Genomic DNA, 12,916 nt, shown 5'->3' on the forward strand with positions numbered 1-12,916 from the left:
CTTTCGAGTCCTGTTAAAAACAAGTATTGACAATGCCGACAGTTTTGGCTTGTGTATAATAGGCATTTGCCAGGCACTGCTTTTATATATGCCCAGGTACTCGCACCACTTTGCAGCTGCTACCATTGATGGCCAATTAATACCACTACGGCTGGGCCCGGCAAATGCATTTCACATGCCTACACAAAAGGCAAAACAGTTGGCATTGCCAATGCTTGTTGAATACTGGTAGGCCACATTGAAGTATCGGCAGGCAGAATGCACAATCTTGTCGCTGAATCAGCTTTAGAAGCAGCAATGTCATGATTATCTTGCCAGTTGCATCGCCATTGTCTTCATCCTTTGCCTTTTCTCTTTTGGCTTGCAGATTGTTTTAAATTTCACAACCATGGATCTGTATAAAAGCAGCCTTTGCTGGTATGACTACATCGAAGTGAGAGACGGCTACTGGAGGAAATCGCCACTGCTAGGTAGGGAGCCAACGCTTGCACGGGACGTGCTGTAATTAAAATGGCGCTGGTGCTGCCTGACCCGGCCCGGGGAAATGAATCTCAAGTACTGCTAATGAATAACCTCTCTAAATGCCGAGACTGCCCTTACATGCACTGTATTAACGCAATCAGCCAGCAGCACATCAATGTACTTCCAAGGTCGTGAAATGCTAACCTGAAATTTTATTTCTGGAATCCTTTGCGGAGTTTCCCAAATAATTCAGGCAATTATTTTACCTGTATAGTCGTACAGAATCCGATTCAACCACAAACATCAGAGCATAACATCCGTGGAAAAAGAGAGCTCTTAACATGCACAAAAAAGGTGTCGGTGACTACCCCACAAATAAATCAAATATGCTTAGCTATGTTACGTGACCTTCCACTTGGCCGAAGCTTCTTCTTTAAAGTGCCGCGGTGACTACATGTTATGGTTAAGTTGTTTTAAGTAGAGACATGGCAGCTATTCCCAGATGCCAATGTCACTAGAGGGCTTTGTCAAAGAGTTTCACCTTCAATAAATCTTGCTTGCTGTGTGTTATTTATTACCAATTTCATGGTGTGAATGTTTATAGGTTTACCAGTTTCCCAGAGAGGGGGCACTGAGAATAGAGCTTTACAAAAGAGGTTCCAGTTTACTGGGAATTATTATTATACAAAACAATCATCACATTAACAGTAAAATGTGTGAACTTCTAAACAAGAACAGCCTTAATACTCTAAAAGAATAAAAGAAAAGGTAAATTGGTGGTACTAAGCACATACACCCACAGATGTTGTCAGATTCAGGGCCATTTGATGTATGCTAATAATTAGATTTTTGTTTAGCACCAAGTAGTATGTACACTGAACTGCTTATAATGTGCAAGTGAGAGAGTTAGTGTGTGTGGGTGAATTCCTCTGCGATCATACAGTAGATTTGTATGCTCTCTGGGAGTCGAATTTTTCTGAAGAGTTGCATGGTGCTTTGGGCCACCACTGTGTTTAGTGAGAGTAGACCTAGTTCGCGTCTTATTGCAGCAGAAGATGTAGTTTAGGAAGTCCTAGTACAGCTCTCCAAATGAAACCTTCCTGTTTTGTCCACAGTGAGGACGGGATTGCCGGTGTTGCGTCCATGCCGTAAATCAGTGACAGGATCACTTTTTCCTTGTAGAACTGAATGGCGGGCAACAAGGAGAATTTGCTGTAATTCCTGTCGACTGCTCGTAGTTGGGTGGTTAGATTCTTGGTCTTTGTCCATAATGTTTGCTGCATGCTCAGTGCTTTCTTGGAACTGTCGATTTCGTCTCCCAAGTACTTGAACATTGAGACAATTTCTATTTTCGACTGGTGTAAGTACCACTGTTAGCTTTCTTTCTTTTTGTTCCCCAGTTTTTGATAAATCAGGATTTTAGTTTTTGATTTGTTGATCTCGAGGTTGTTGTCTTTAGTATATTGCGCAAGGTTGTCGAGTTGGCGTTGGAGACCAACCTGTGTATGGTCCAATAGTATCAGGTCGTCAGCGTATAGAAGCCTTGGGACCTTTACGTTACCAACTTAGGGTGGAAAGGACCTGATCTTATCTTGGGTGTCTTTGAAGTCGCAGAGGAAGGATCCGAAAAGAGCAGGTGCCAATGGACAGCCCTGCTTCACTCCGCGGTGGGAGGGTATAGGGTCAGAAAGTAGGCCTTGATGGTTTAGAGGAACAGAGACGTTGGTATTGATGAGGAGGACAATTATAGGGTTGAGGATTACTTCGGGACAATTCCACGCTTTTAGTTTGACCCATAGTTTTTGCCTGTCGACTCTGTCAAAGGCCTGAGCTAGGTCGACAAATGCTAGAAAAACTTGCGGTGCTCCTGACAGAACTTTTTTTTGGATAATGTTCACGAGCATTATGTTGTCTCCTGTGCTGGCGTTCTTCTGGAACCCCGTTTGGAGTGGGTCAGCACTCAGAGATGTGAGTGTCCATTTCTAGAAGTGGCTCAGGAGAATTGTTGCAAAGACCTTACCGATGACGTCGAGAAGGGCTATAGGCCGGTAGTTGGAAGGTTCTTCTCTGATACCCTTTTTGAAGATCGGGACGATGACTGCTCGGGAATCTGGAATTATTTTCCTTTCTTTGCAGTCCTTGAAGATCGTGCTCATTACAGTTGACCAGTTGTCCCGATGTTGTTTTAGGTCAGAGTTAGCGAGCCCGTCGGGTCCTGGTGCTCTCGACAGTTTTAGCCTTCGGATGACTTTTTTATCTCTTCTTTATCTGAGAGGTCCACCCAGTTTCCGTCTGCCGGTCGACTATTTGTCCACTTATTGTTCTGATTCGGACCAATTTCTTTTAACACTTGTTTAATATATAAATATATGTTTTCCTCTGTGCCAGATGATACTCGTGTAGCTAGGACTGATATCCACTTTTATTATAATCTTGGTAGATACTATTCAGTACTGCTAATCACACAATGTATTAGTGTTATAAGCCACCCCACAGCAAGTACAGTATCTAAAGGTGTGTGACTCATAATGCCACACTGTTTCCCAAGGACCACAGCATCAGCTGATTCAGGTCAAATTGAACATGTAACTCTGCTTACTCATGACATACTGGAAGTAAAGGTCACTGAGGCTGATTCATAGAAGGTACTAGTATGCTTATTCTTGACTTACTCCTGGAAAGACACTATTCAATTCCCAAAGAAGTTATGAGGAATGCATTTGATTTACTCCTGAAATATTCTTCTCTGTGTTGGAATAATTCAGGTGAAATTCGAAGTCCCTACCATTAACTTCTTTGAGAATGTTCCATGCTGATAGCATTGTCTTTATGAATTGAATGAACCTCTCTAGAAATAACTCAGAGTTGCTCACAGTAAATGATTTTTCTTATCATACCGCAACAGTTTATTGACTCTAGTGTGTTTGTTACTTACATATGGTTAATTTGACTTTGATTTTTTTAGGAAGATTTTGTGGTGACAAACTGCCGGATGTCCTCATTACAACTGACAGCAGAATGTGGATAGAGTTCCGCAGCAGCAGTAACTGGGTAGGAAAAGGCTTTTCAGCGGTTTATGAAGGTATGTCTCTTGGAATTGCCATTTGAATTATTAAAAAAGCAGTGATATATTTTCAGCTAGTAGAATCCTGGGCATGCCTGAATAACAAAATAACATGTGATTCTTGTATTAGGTTTACATTGTATGAATTAGTGGAAACATTTTTTATGGGTATGTTTTATGTGGGATTTTTATAGCACAAGTAATGCCTGCAAAAGTGTGCTCTAGACCCTAGACTGAAAGCAGAATAAAGTTATAATTTCTTGATTTAATCTTCAACCTACCACACATCTGTGAACTGAAGGAAAAGGTGCCTGGCTATGCAGTCAGGATGTTGTCTTAAGCTGGCAATGAACCTCACTGTGCTGGTTTCAAGAAGCATCTGTCAACTGCATGTCCATCACTACCCATAAGTGGTCTAAGTCTTTTTTCTAGAGAGGAGAACGCAATAGTTGCATCTTGGACCCTTTCACCCCGCTTTGGTCCTCTCACACTTTTCGCTGTACCTCCAGGCCTCTGACTGTCCAAAGTAAGTAAGTCTGGGTGATTTATTTCAGCCAAAAGCTGAATCATCCAGATTTTGATTTGGGGGTTCAGTGGAACCTCTGAACTTTGATCAAATATGTGCTAGGCAATTCAGGTTAATTTTATTTTTAAAGGATATGTAGGAAGAGACCAGTGCCCCTATACAGCAGTAACATTTTGTGTACACTAAAAAGCAGTGACTCGCATCAGAAGTATCCAGCAGGATGGCACAATCTTAGGGTAAACATAGAAAATATGACTACCTCCCACTGTTTGTTTAATAAACATAGCAGAAGAAGCGCCTTCTTCTGTGTTAACCCCTATTGTCATACTATTGAATGAGTCCTGTTGCTGTTAGTGCAAGTAAGCCTGGCAGGGAGTGGGATGAGTTTTTTGTGTTAAAAAAAGATGCTCTGTGTCGGGAAGTGACTTTTTCAAAGCATAATTCAGGAGTCCTGGGCACCCACAAGTATTTGTGGGTTGACCTGAATTTTGAAGGCCAGGTCCTTGAATCTTCACGAATTCATTTTCAAGCTTAAACTCCAAAACTGTTTGGAATTAATATTTTCCTGATATTTATCATCCTATATTTCCTGAAAACATTCAATAATATTACGACTCAAATGTATATCTGAGTTACTGGGGAGAGGTGAGAACGCTCAGCCGTGCCGGATTGCCTGGAGGCAACATTGCGCTGAATGAACACCCGTTATTTTTAGCTTAACAGTCCAAAGGCAGAGCTTCACTTGTTTAGTACAAAGAAGAGGACGATCCTTGAGTTGTCTTTTGCTTCAGACCAAACATACAGGGCCCCATTATTTGTCCGGCGGTAGCCGTGCCGGAAACACGGCACGGCTGCCGCCGGAGTAATTTTTTGGGCCGGAAAACAGAAATTCCCCATTCCCATTCGAGTGCCATTGGACTCAATGAGAATGGGGAGATCGGATGCACCGGCACTGTCTGCGTCTGCGAGCGGGTGCCTTTCCGCCTGCCAGGTCAGACCGGGTGGGCGGAAAGGCACCCGTTCGCAGAACTCTTAGTTTGCTGGTCCGGAATCAACGGTACCGGCAACCTTATAATGAGTACCACGGTCTTGATTGTGGACACATATGTTAACTGCAAGCTAGACTAAGCTTATGGCATGCACAAGATCTGCCAGTTGCAATATTGGGTAAACTTCAAGTATTTCAGAACTCAGCTGTCTGCCTAGTGCACAGATTGCGCAAACTGGTTCATGTGTCAGTATAGACCTGCAGTGCTTAAATGTGATGGACACAAACTAGTTTATTATGACTTGCCTAGCATTTAAATGCCTAAATCACTCTTGCTGAAATCTATTTGCGCTGAAGTACTTTATTTAGTTTATTTATATATTTAGCATTTGTAAAGTGCTCCTAGCCCACGGTCATCTGTGCGTTGTTTGCATTGAACAATGTGAAAACAAACCAGTCGGTCAACTTACATTTCGCATGTGGCTGGTTGTTGGTTACAATGAGGTGCAGTCTTTGTAAACGAGTAATTGGCCTATCTGAAGGGGCAAGGTGGCCTTAGAAAATTTAGGAGTAACCTGCTTGTCTAATCACCTCGAGTCTTCAAGCTTACCTCCAAAACAAAATGCCTTGTCTCATTTAGGACAAGCAAAGTATGGCATGAACTACCATTTGATCTTAGTTGCACCAGAACTGTAAGAGGATTCAATTCAGCACTACAGCCAAGTTAACGCCTAGTCTAGAATACTGAATGAAAACCCTTATTGATATATCTTTAGGTCCAGTTCATGCGTTCTGGATGACTACCCTTGTATAACACCCCTCTCTTGGAATCCCCCTGACCCCACTGAGCCAAGAAGTAATTCTGTTTTGCAAGTTTAAAAGGTTTATTTGATAAATTAAAATATATATCACACTTTTTAATAAATTAATAATTGAATATCACACTTAATCTGATATGGTAAATATTAACAACGGAGAATCTGGCACTAGCACACTTCTTTAATCACTAATGAGTTGACATGAAATGGATAAGGTAGCACACTGGTAAATAGGAACAAAAGTATAATGTGGTAGAGGATGCTTTATGTAGGCTCAGGTGGATGCAATATTCAATGAATGCAGTACAGAAAATACGCAATATGATTTCAACCAAACAATGTAATCACTTTTCTCTGGCTACTCCCCTCCCCCCCTTGATGCAAGGCAAGGAAATGGAAGGAAAACACACAGTTCTCAGAAATGCAATCAACTGTAATTCAGTTCAATCCAGCAAGCTTAAACAGAAGTTTGAAAACACAGGCAAATGCTTTGATAGGTGCTAGCAATGAATGAGAAATATGCTGGAAACGCTCTTAATTCCCTTTTAGAGGTTCAGGATGAGTGGTATCTAGTTAATATTAGTCCAGGCTCACACTAGCAATGATGCAGGGATAGTTAGCAGGTTAAACGAATTTCTGGCAAATGAAATCAGGCAGCAGCAGTTTTTTTACATGTGAAGAAATTGCAAATCGCGGCAAAATTCGCGGATGCGCCGAGCGCTATTACAAAGGAACCGCAAGGACTATCTCTACCGTTTTGGGGTCCTAGGAAAGCCTGGGATCTCAGCTTCCAAATGAAAGTTATTGCAAGTCTCTAGCCCAAACGGTTGCGGAGATATGAGTAATTTAGTAAAGGTCGTTTTTGGTTTTGTAAATTTTAAACGCACACTTTTTCAAAATGACAAATTTTACTAGAAATGACAGGTGACAGATAGGAGGCAGTTCTACTTAGGTTAAATAGATTGAATTAGATGAATTTAAACTAAGAGATGTGTTCTGAGTTTTGCTAAGTACTCACAAGAGATTTTGAACAGGAAAGCGACTTGGTCACGATCTTCAGTCTGGTCAGGTCTTTCCGGATTCTGCTCACAGCGCCTGGTCTGGTCTCGGCTAGGCACAGCACTGCTTTCTCTCTGGTCTGGTCTCTGCTAGGCACAGCACTGCTTTCTCTCTGGTCTGGTCTCTGCTAGGCACAGCACTGCTTTCTCTCTGGTCTGGTCTCTGCTCTGGATAGATTGAAGTCTCTAGTTTGGCTTTCTGGAGTTTGATGGAGGTAAGTATGGATTTTTCCGGCAGGGCTTCCAGCGGCAGATGAAATTGAATGTCTCTATGTGTCCTGACTCTCTGCTTTTATCTGTTTCTTGAGAATGGGTGTGTGTGTTGCATCACTAGACTTGCCCCTCTCATTCGTCATTGGTCAGGCTTCCATTCCTCCGCTTGATTGGCAAACTGAACTGTGAGTCAGATTGATGTCATTTTATGATCTCTTGAAACAACCTCCCTTATCATCTGTGCACCCAAATATATATATGATCAAAATCCATACTTCAGAGTTACACAGTTGTTTGAAATTACATATATATGGTGTGGCTGAATTTAGCCATGTCTATGTCCAAATCTGCTCATTCTCGGAGCTTGCATTCAAAGAGTGTACATAATTGACTTTTTAACTGCTTTTTCAATTTCCGACATGGACCCAACTTTACATACATGTGTGCAGGGGGTAGGGACATTAACTGATGAAGTTTCAGATTTTTAACATGCACACATTTAGAGTAATATCCACTTTTCCGCTAAAACCCCCCTGAACATACCACCGGTTCCTACCACGTCTTAAACTGTGGGCAGAAAAATCACAAGAATTATGGTATCATTTATAAAATTTTCACATGTCCGCACTATGAATTATCCCCCTTTTTATAAAACCATATCCTTGCTGCAGGGGTGTGTCTTTTCAGGTCACATGGTACAGAAACCAGTCTTTCCAGTTTCTGCCAAGCCAGCTTGCTTCTCACAGGCAGTGCCCCTCCCAGCTTCTCCAGGAGGAAGCCACTTTTTACGACGTCTGTAATAAAAACCTTTGCCTGAGTGGAGAGGGCTTTGTTCACTCTCTGGCAGAGCACAGGAAATTCAATTATCAGATAGATGGCATATCCTTCGTGTGGGCAGCAAAAGGAACATTGGCCTGGGAACATAGTTGTGACTCAAGTTTCACTCCTGATGGGATCCGTTGCTAGGCAAAATCAAGTTCCTTAAGCCAGACCTTCAGCTAACTTTTTGTTGCTTTTAAAATAACTTGTAATTTTACACATGCAGCTAGAATGCTGATTCTAAGTGCAAAACTATGACATTTCAACAGTTACAAAGGCATGTGACACCAAACATAGGTCACTCATTTAATTTAACATTTTCGATTTTGGTGGTTTTAAATCCAGTTGCAGTTAGGCTTAAGCTGCTGACTCCATAGCATTTTTGTTATAAGCATTGTTTTTGGGCTCTTCATTTCCCAGATTTTGTAGGCACACAAAACTCCATTCTGCCAAATGTCTGCTGGTGTTCAGTGAATATTTTGCACATGTTGCAAGGTTTGAAATAGGCATTTTGCTTGCCTTCAGAAAAACACACAGTGGGTTTTAAAACGCCGGCTTTTGGATAGTGGTGAGTACTGGTACTGCACCCATTTTTGGGATTTTCTTGGATTAATGCATTCTAAACAGGAATGGTTCTTACATGGTAGTAAATCCTTGCTTAACATTGTTTTGATGGGGCTCCTTACAGTAAGATGGTTATGTGGAACCCCACAAAAAGGGTTGAATCTTTAAAGTGGTCCAATGAGTCACGATTTCAGCAACTTTTTGACATCAGTAAAAGTGGATTTTGTTAACAAAGACCTTTCTTTACCCTGGTGGGTGGCAAGTTAGGTAACCATTTTGGTGTGCGCACAACTGCGCAGCTTTCCTGGATTTCGGCGCACATGTGGGTTTTCCGCCATCTTGAATTTCCTAAGCCCACAGCACCAAATGTTGTAGCAGGGTAGCTTAAACGTGGGTCAGGACACCCTACAAGCCCCCCCACGTGACTGCACTTTGAGTTTGGGTCGATGGGGAGTCGCGTGCCCAAGGGTTTTGACCCACGCACCGGTCTGTCCGCATAATCTTCTTCCTCTTCTGTAGATGGCACAGTTCAGCATCTTCTTCTCCATCCGGTCAGATCGATCAGTTCTCCTCGCCGGTCCTGATGGGAAGATTGGGCGGTACCCCGGGCCCGTTGTGTCTTTGCTCCCGGTCTCCGGATCGTCCTTCTTGGTCATCCTTCATGGTTTCATCTCTCCTAGGATGATAAAGGAAGAGCGGCAATATCTACTCATAGACGATTTTTTTTTCCACCACTGTTGAGATAGTGGGGCAGCATATGCATTTCATCGTAACGAAATATTACATTCTTATTTTGAAAAAAAAAAAACAGCATCACTAGAGACAGTTTCATGTAAATCACAATATTTTAGAGACTAGATGTGGTAGGTTTTATGATTGGAACTGAATTAGTCTGATACAGTACCCGCTAGGATTCCAGAGGATTCCTCCAGTTGTTGCAGAGTGTGCCTGGGATGGCAACATTTCAACTGGTTTATGTGGACCCACTTGTCTTCCCCCTCTGCCGAACCACCTTTGGGGATGCGGATCTTGTAGGCCACAGGGGAGATCTTATCGACGATCTCAAAGGGTCCCTTCCATGTAGGCAAAAATTTGCGCTGCTTGGCCTGGTTCCTTTGGAAGTTGTATAGATAGACCCGGTCTCCCACCTGATATTCCTTCCTGGAAGTTTTCAGGTCATAATGGGTCTTCATGCTATCCGTCGATCTTTCTAGATTCCGCTGAGCATAAGCAAAAGCATGTTGGAGGTGTTTCCTTAAATTCTCTACATACTCATGAGTAGTGGAGGCATTTATCAGTGTCTGCTCTTGGGTCCTGTAGAGCAAATGCTGCGGAAGCACCATCTTGCGCCCAGTCATCAACTCAAATGGTGACATTTTGGTTGCAGATGAAGGGGTAGATCTGATGGCCATTAGGACCAGAGGTAATCGGATATCCCAACTTGGCCCAGAATCTGCCACAAACTTCTTTAATATGCTCACAATTGTCCGGTTATATCTCTCTACTGCCCCAGAAGAAGCTGGTCTATAAGCAATATGCAGCTTTCTCTTGACCCCCAGTATCTCCCACATCTTTGTCATTACTTCACTGGTGAAGTGGCTACCTCTGTCTGACTCAATCCTTTGAGGTAGACCAAAACGGGAAAAGATGTGGTTAATCATCAAGGCCGCTGCAGTTTCTGCCTTGCAATTTGGGGCTGGGAGACATTCCACCCACTTGGTAAACAAGCATGTCACGGTCAACATGTACTTATTCCCCCTAGCCGAGCGAATCACAGGGCCTACAAAGTCGATTTGTAAATCTGACCATGGCAGTGTCATTCCCCTCTTTTGTAAAGGCGCCCGGTGTGTGAGGGATGATGGCTGAAATTGTGCACACACAAGGCAACCCTTCAGGTACTGGTCGAGGTCCTGCCCCATGTGTGGCCAGTATGCAACCTCTCTTAAGATTTCCAATGTTGTGTGAAACCCCCTATGACCGGCAGTGGCCGCATCATGGGCGTGACTTAACATCAGGCTTCGGAATGAGGTAGGAACCACCCACTGATCGTGGCCAGCTTTGGATTTCCTTACCAACAAACCGTCTTGGATCCGGAACATTTTGGGACATTTCATCAACACTCTTAGGTCCTCTTTCCCAATGTAATCGGTATCCGTCAGGGGAAAGTTCTCAGGGTCCTCAAGGTGCTGGTAAAATTTACCAATTATTGGATCCCCCTTCTGAGCAGTAATCAAATCAGCATCAGGGGTCTCCTTACTCCATTGTGCAATTGAGAGGTCGTTGTGAGCATTTGTCTGGGACCTAGTGATGACAGTGACCTGGATTTCCCCCAACAGGGACTCAATCTCAATTAGATCCCCTTGGATGGCCCCGGTTTTGGCCAGCTGATCAGCTAAGTCATTTCCAGTTTTGTCTGGTCCCTCTACTTTGGAATGACCCTTGATCTTCTTCCAATAGATGGTCATCCCATTCGAGGTGACCAGATCATCAATGTTTTGGATCAACTTCCCATGTTTCAAGGGTTTGTTGTTAGCACATACCATGCCTCTGGTCTTCCAATTAACCAGGTGCTCCACGAACCCGTTCCGTACATAATCCGAATCTGTGATTATGACCAGTTCGTGGAGTTGATGCTGGACAGCAGTGAGGATGGCCTGATGCACAGCCATCAATTCTGCCACCTGACTACTTCGGGGACCAATTTTGTATCCAGCGGAGGGTTCTGGGGACTCATTCACCCATGCATTCCCTACGCCGGCCACCAGTTCTTTCTCCCCGTTGTTGTCGACATGGTAAGAGCATCCATCCACATACACAGTGGGCATTCCCTCACACTTGTCTTCTTCAAAGACTTTGTGGGGGGAATTAAGGTATGCCTCCATGTTGTCCTTTATTTTTAGACTTTCGTCCTCGAGACAGTTTTCTCTGGCACAATCATGCAAGTCAGCCAGACCTTGCGCGAGGGGACTCTTCTTGTTTTGGCCATATCTGACCTCCACAGGAAAGCCTTGCATTGACAGAATCCAGGAAGTAATTCGGGAATTACTCACATTTCCGGCCCGGATTCTGTCACTTTGGAGATATTGCAGAGGCTGGTGTGGAGTCTCCACTATGATGTGTTCCCCCTGGATAAACGGGCGGTAATTCTTCAATGCCCACACCGTTGCCAGGAGTGCCTTCTCACAATCGTTGAATTTTTCCTCCACAGAGGATAAAGTTTTGCTCGCATAGGAGATTACTTTATTGACCTTGTCATGCTTTTGATATAATACTGCCGTCAAGCACGTATTAGAGAACCCTGTCTCCAGGAAGAACTCCTTGTTTCTGACAGGGTAAGCTAGGCAAGGCGCTTGTGAGAGGCTTCTTTTGAGTTGTTTTACTGCCTCGGCTTGTTCTGGACCCCATTCCCACTTGACCCCCCCCTTCAGGAGATGAATCAGGGGTCTGGTGATCTCTGCGTAGCCCTCAATGAACTTTCTGCTGTAATTAGTCAGTCCAAGGAGGCTCCTTAGTTCCCGCAGAGTTGTGGGGTCTTTCAGTTTCTGAAGTGCTTCCACTTTCTTTTCCTGGGGACAGAGACCCTGAGGAGTAATCTCATGCCCCAAGAAATTAACACGGGTTCTACACCACTGTGCTTTCTGAAAGGAAAGTTTTGCTCCGGCGGCCCTCAACTGTGTCAGAACATAACGGATCTCCGCTATGTGTTCCTCCACAGATGAACTTTTGATGAGGACATCATCTACATAAGCCAGGTTACCCCTTGCACCCAAGTCGGGCATGGCCTTGTGTAGGAAAATATTGAACTCATTACCGGAGTTAAGGTATCCGAAGGGAGTCCGGGTCCATGTGTATTGCTGGCCCCCAAAGGTAAAAGCCAGTTTGTATTGGTCCTCCCTACTGACAGGCACAGTCCAGTATCCATTGGTCAGGTCTATTGCAGTGAATACCTGTGACCCCTGGATCTGGGCCAGCCCTTGGTCAATGTAGGGCAGAGGCCATCGGGAAGTATGGACCCGTTTGTTGAGCTCCCTAAGGTCGGCGCAGAGTCTCCACTGGCCGTTTGGCTTCAATATTCCCAGCACCGGATTATTGAAGGTGCTGTGGACTGGACGGATTATTCCCCGGGACTCAAGGTTCTTAATTATTTCAGTAAGGGACTCCATTGATGCGAGAGGCAAGCGATATTGCTTCACAAACACAGGAGTCATGCCAGGGTCCGTGGGGATTGTTGTTGTGTGGATGTCGGTGCGACCACAGTCATATGAGTCTACCGCAAAGAGATCTTGGAAATCCAAGAAAACTTGTTTCAACTTTTGCTTTTGTTCCAGAGTCACACAGGCATCAGCTAGGTTGACTCTCTCTTCCACCATCTGCCTGAAGCCTGGAAAGACTTCTGGTTTGGCT

General features: G+C 43.9%; 1 protein-coding gene across 1 annotated transcript in view; it reads left to right on the forward strand.

Moving 5' to 3' along the window:
* Nucleotides 1–12,916, forward strand: part of TLL1 (tolloid like 1) — a 455,972-nt gene that overhangs the window by 277,439 nt on the left and 165,617 nt on the right. The window contains exons 10-11 of the mRNA XM_069631384.1: nt 368–470; nt 3,428–3,544. Coding sequence (XP_069487485.1) covers nt 368–470; nt 3,428–3,544 — 220 coding nt within the window. The remainder of the gene's footprint in view (nt 1–367; nt 471–3,427; nt 3,545–12,916) is intronic.

This window comes from Ambystoma mexicanum, chromosome 6q, assembly GCF_040938575.1.
Source record: "Ambystoma mexicanum isolate Mex_15411 chromosome 6q, UKY_AmexF1_1, whole genome shotgun sequence".
Taxonomy (NCBI): Eukaryota; Metazoa; Chordata; class Amphibia; order Caudata; family Ambystomatidae; genus Ambystoma; species Ambystoma mexicanum.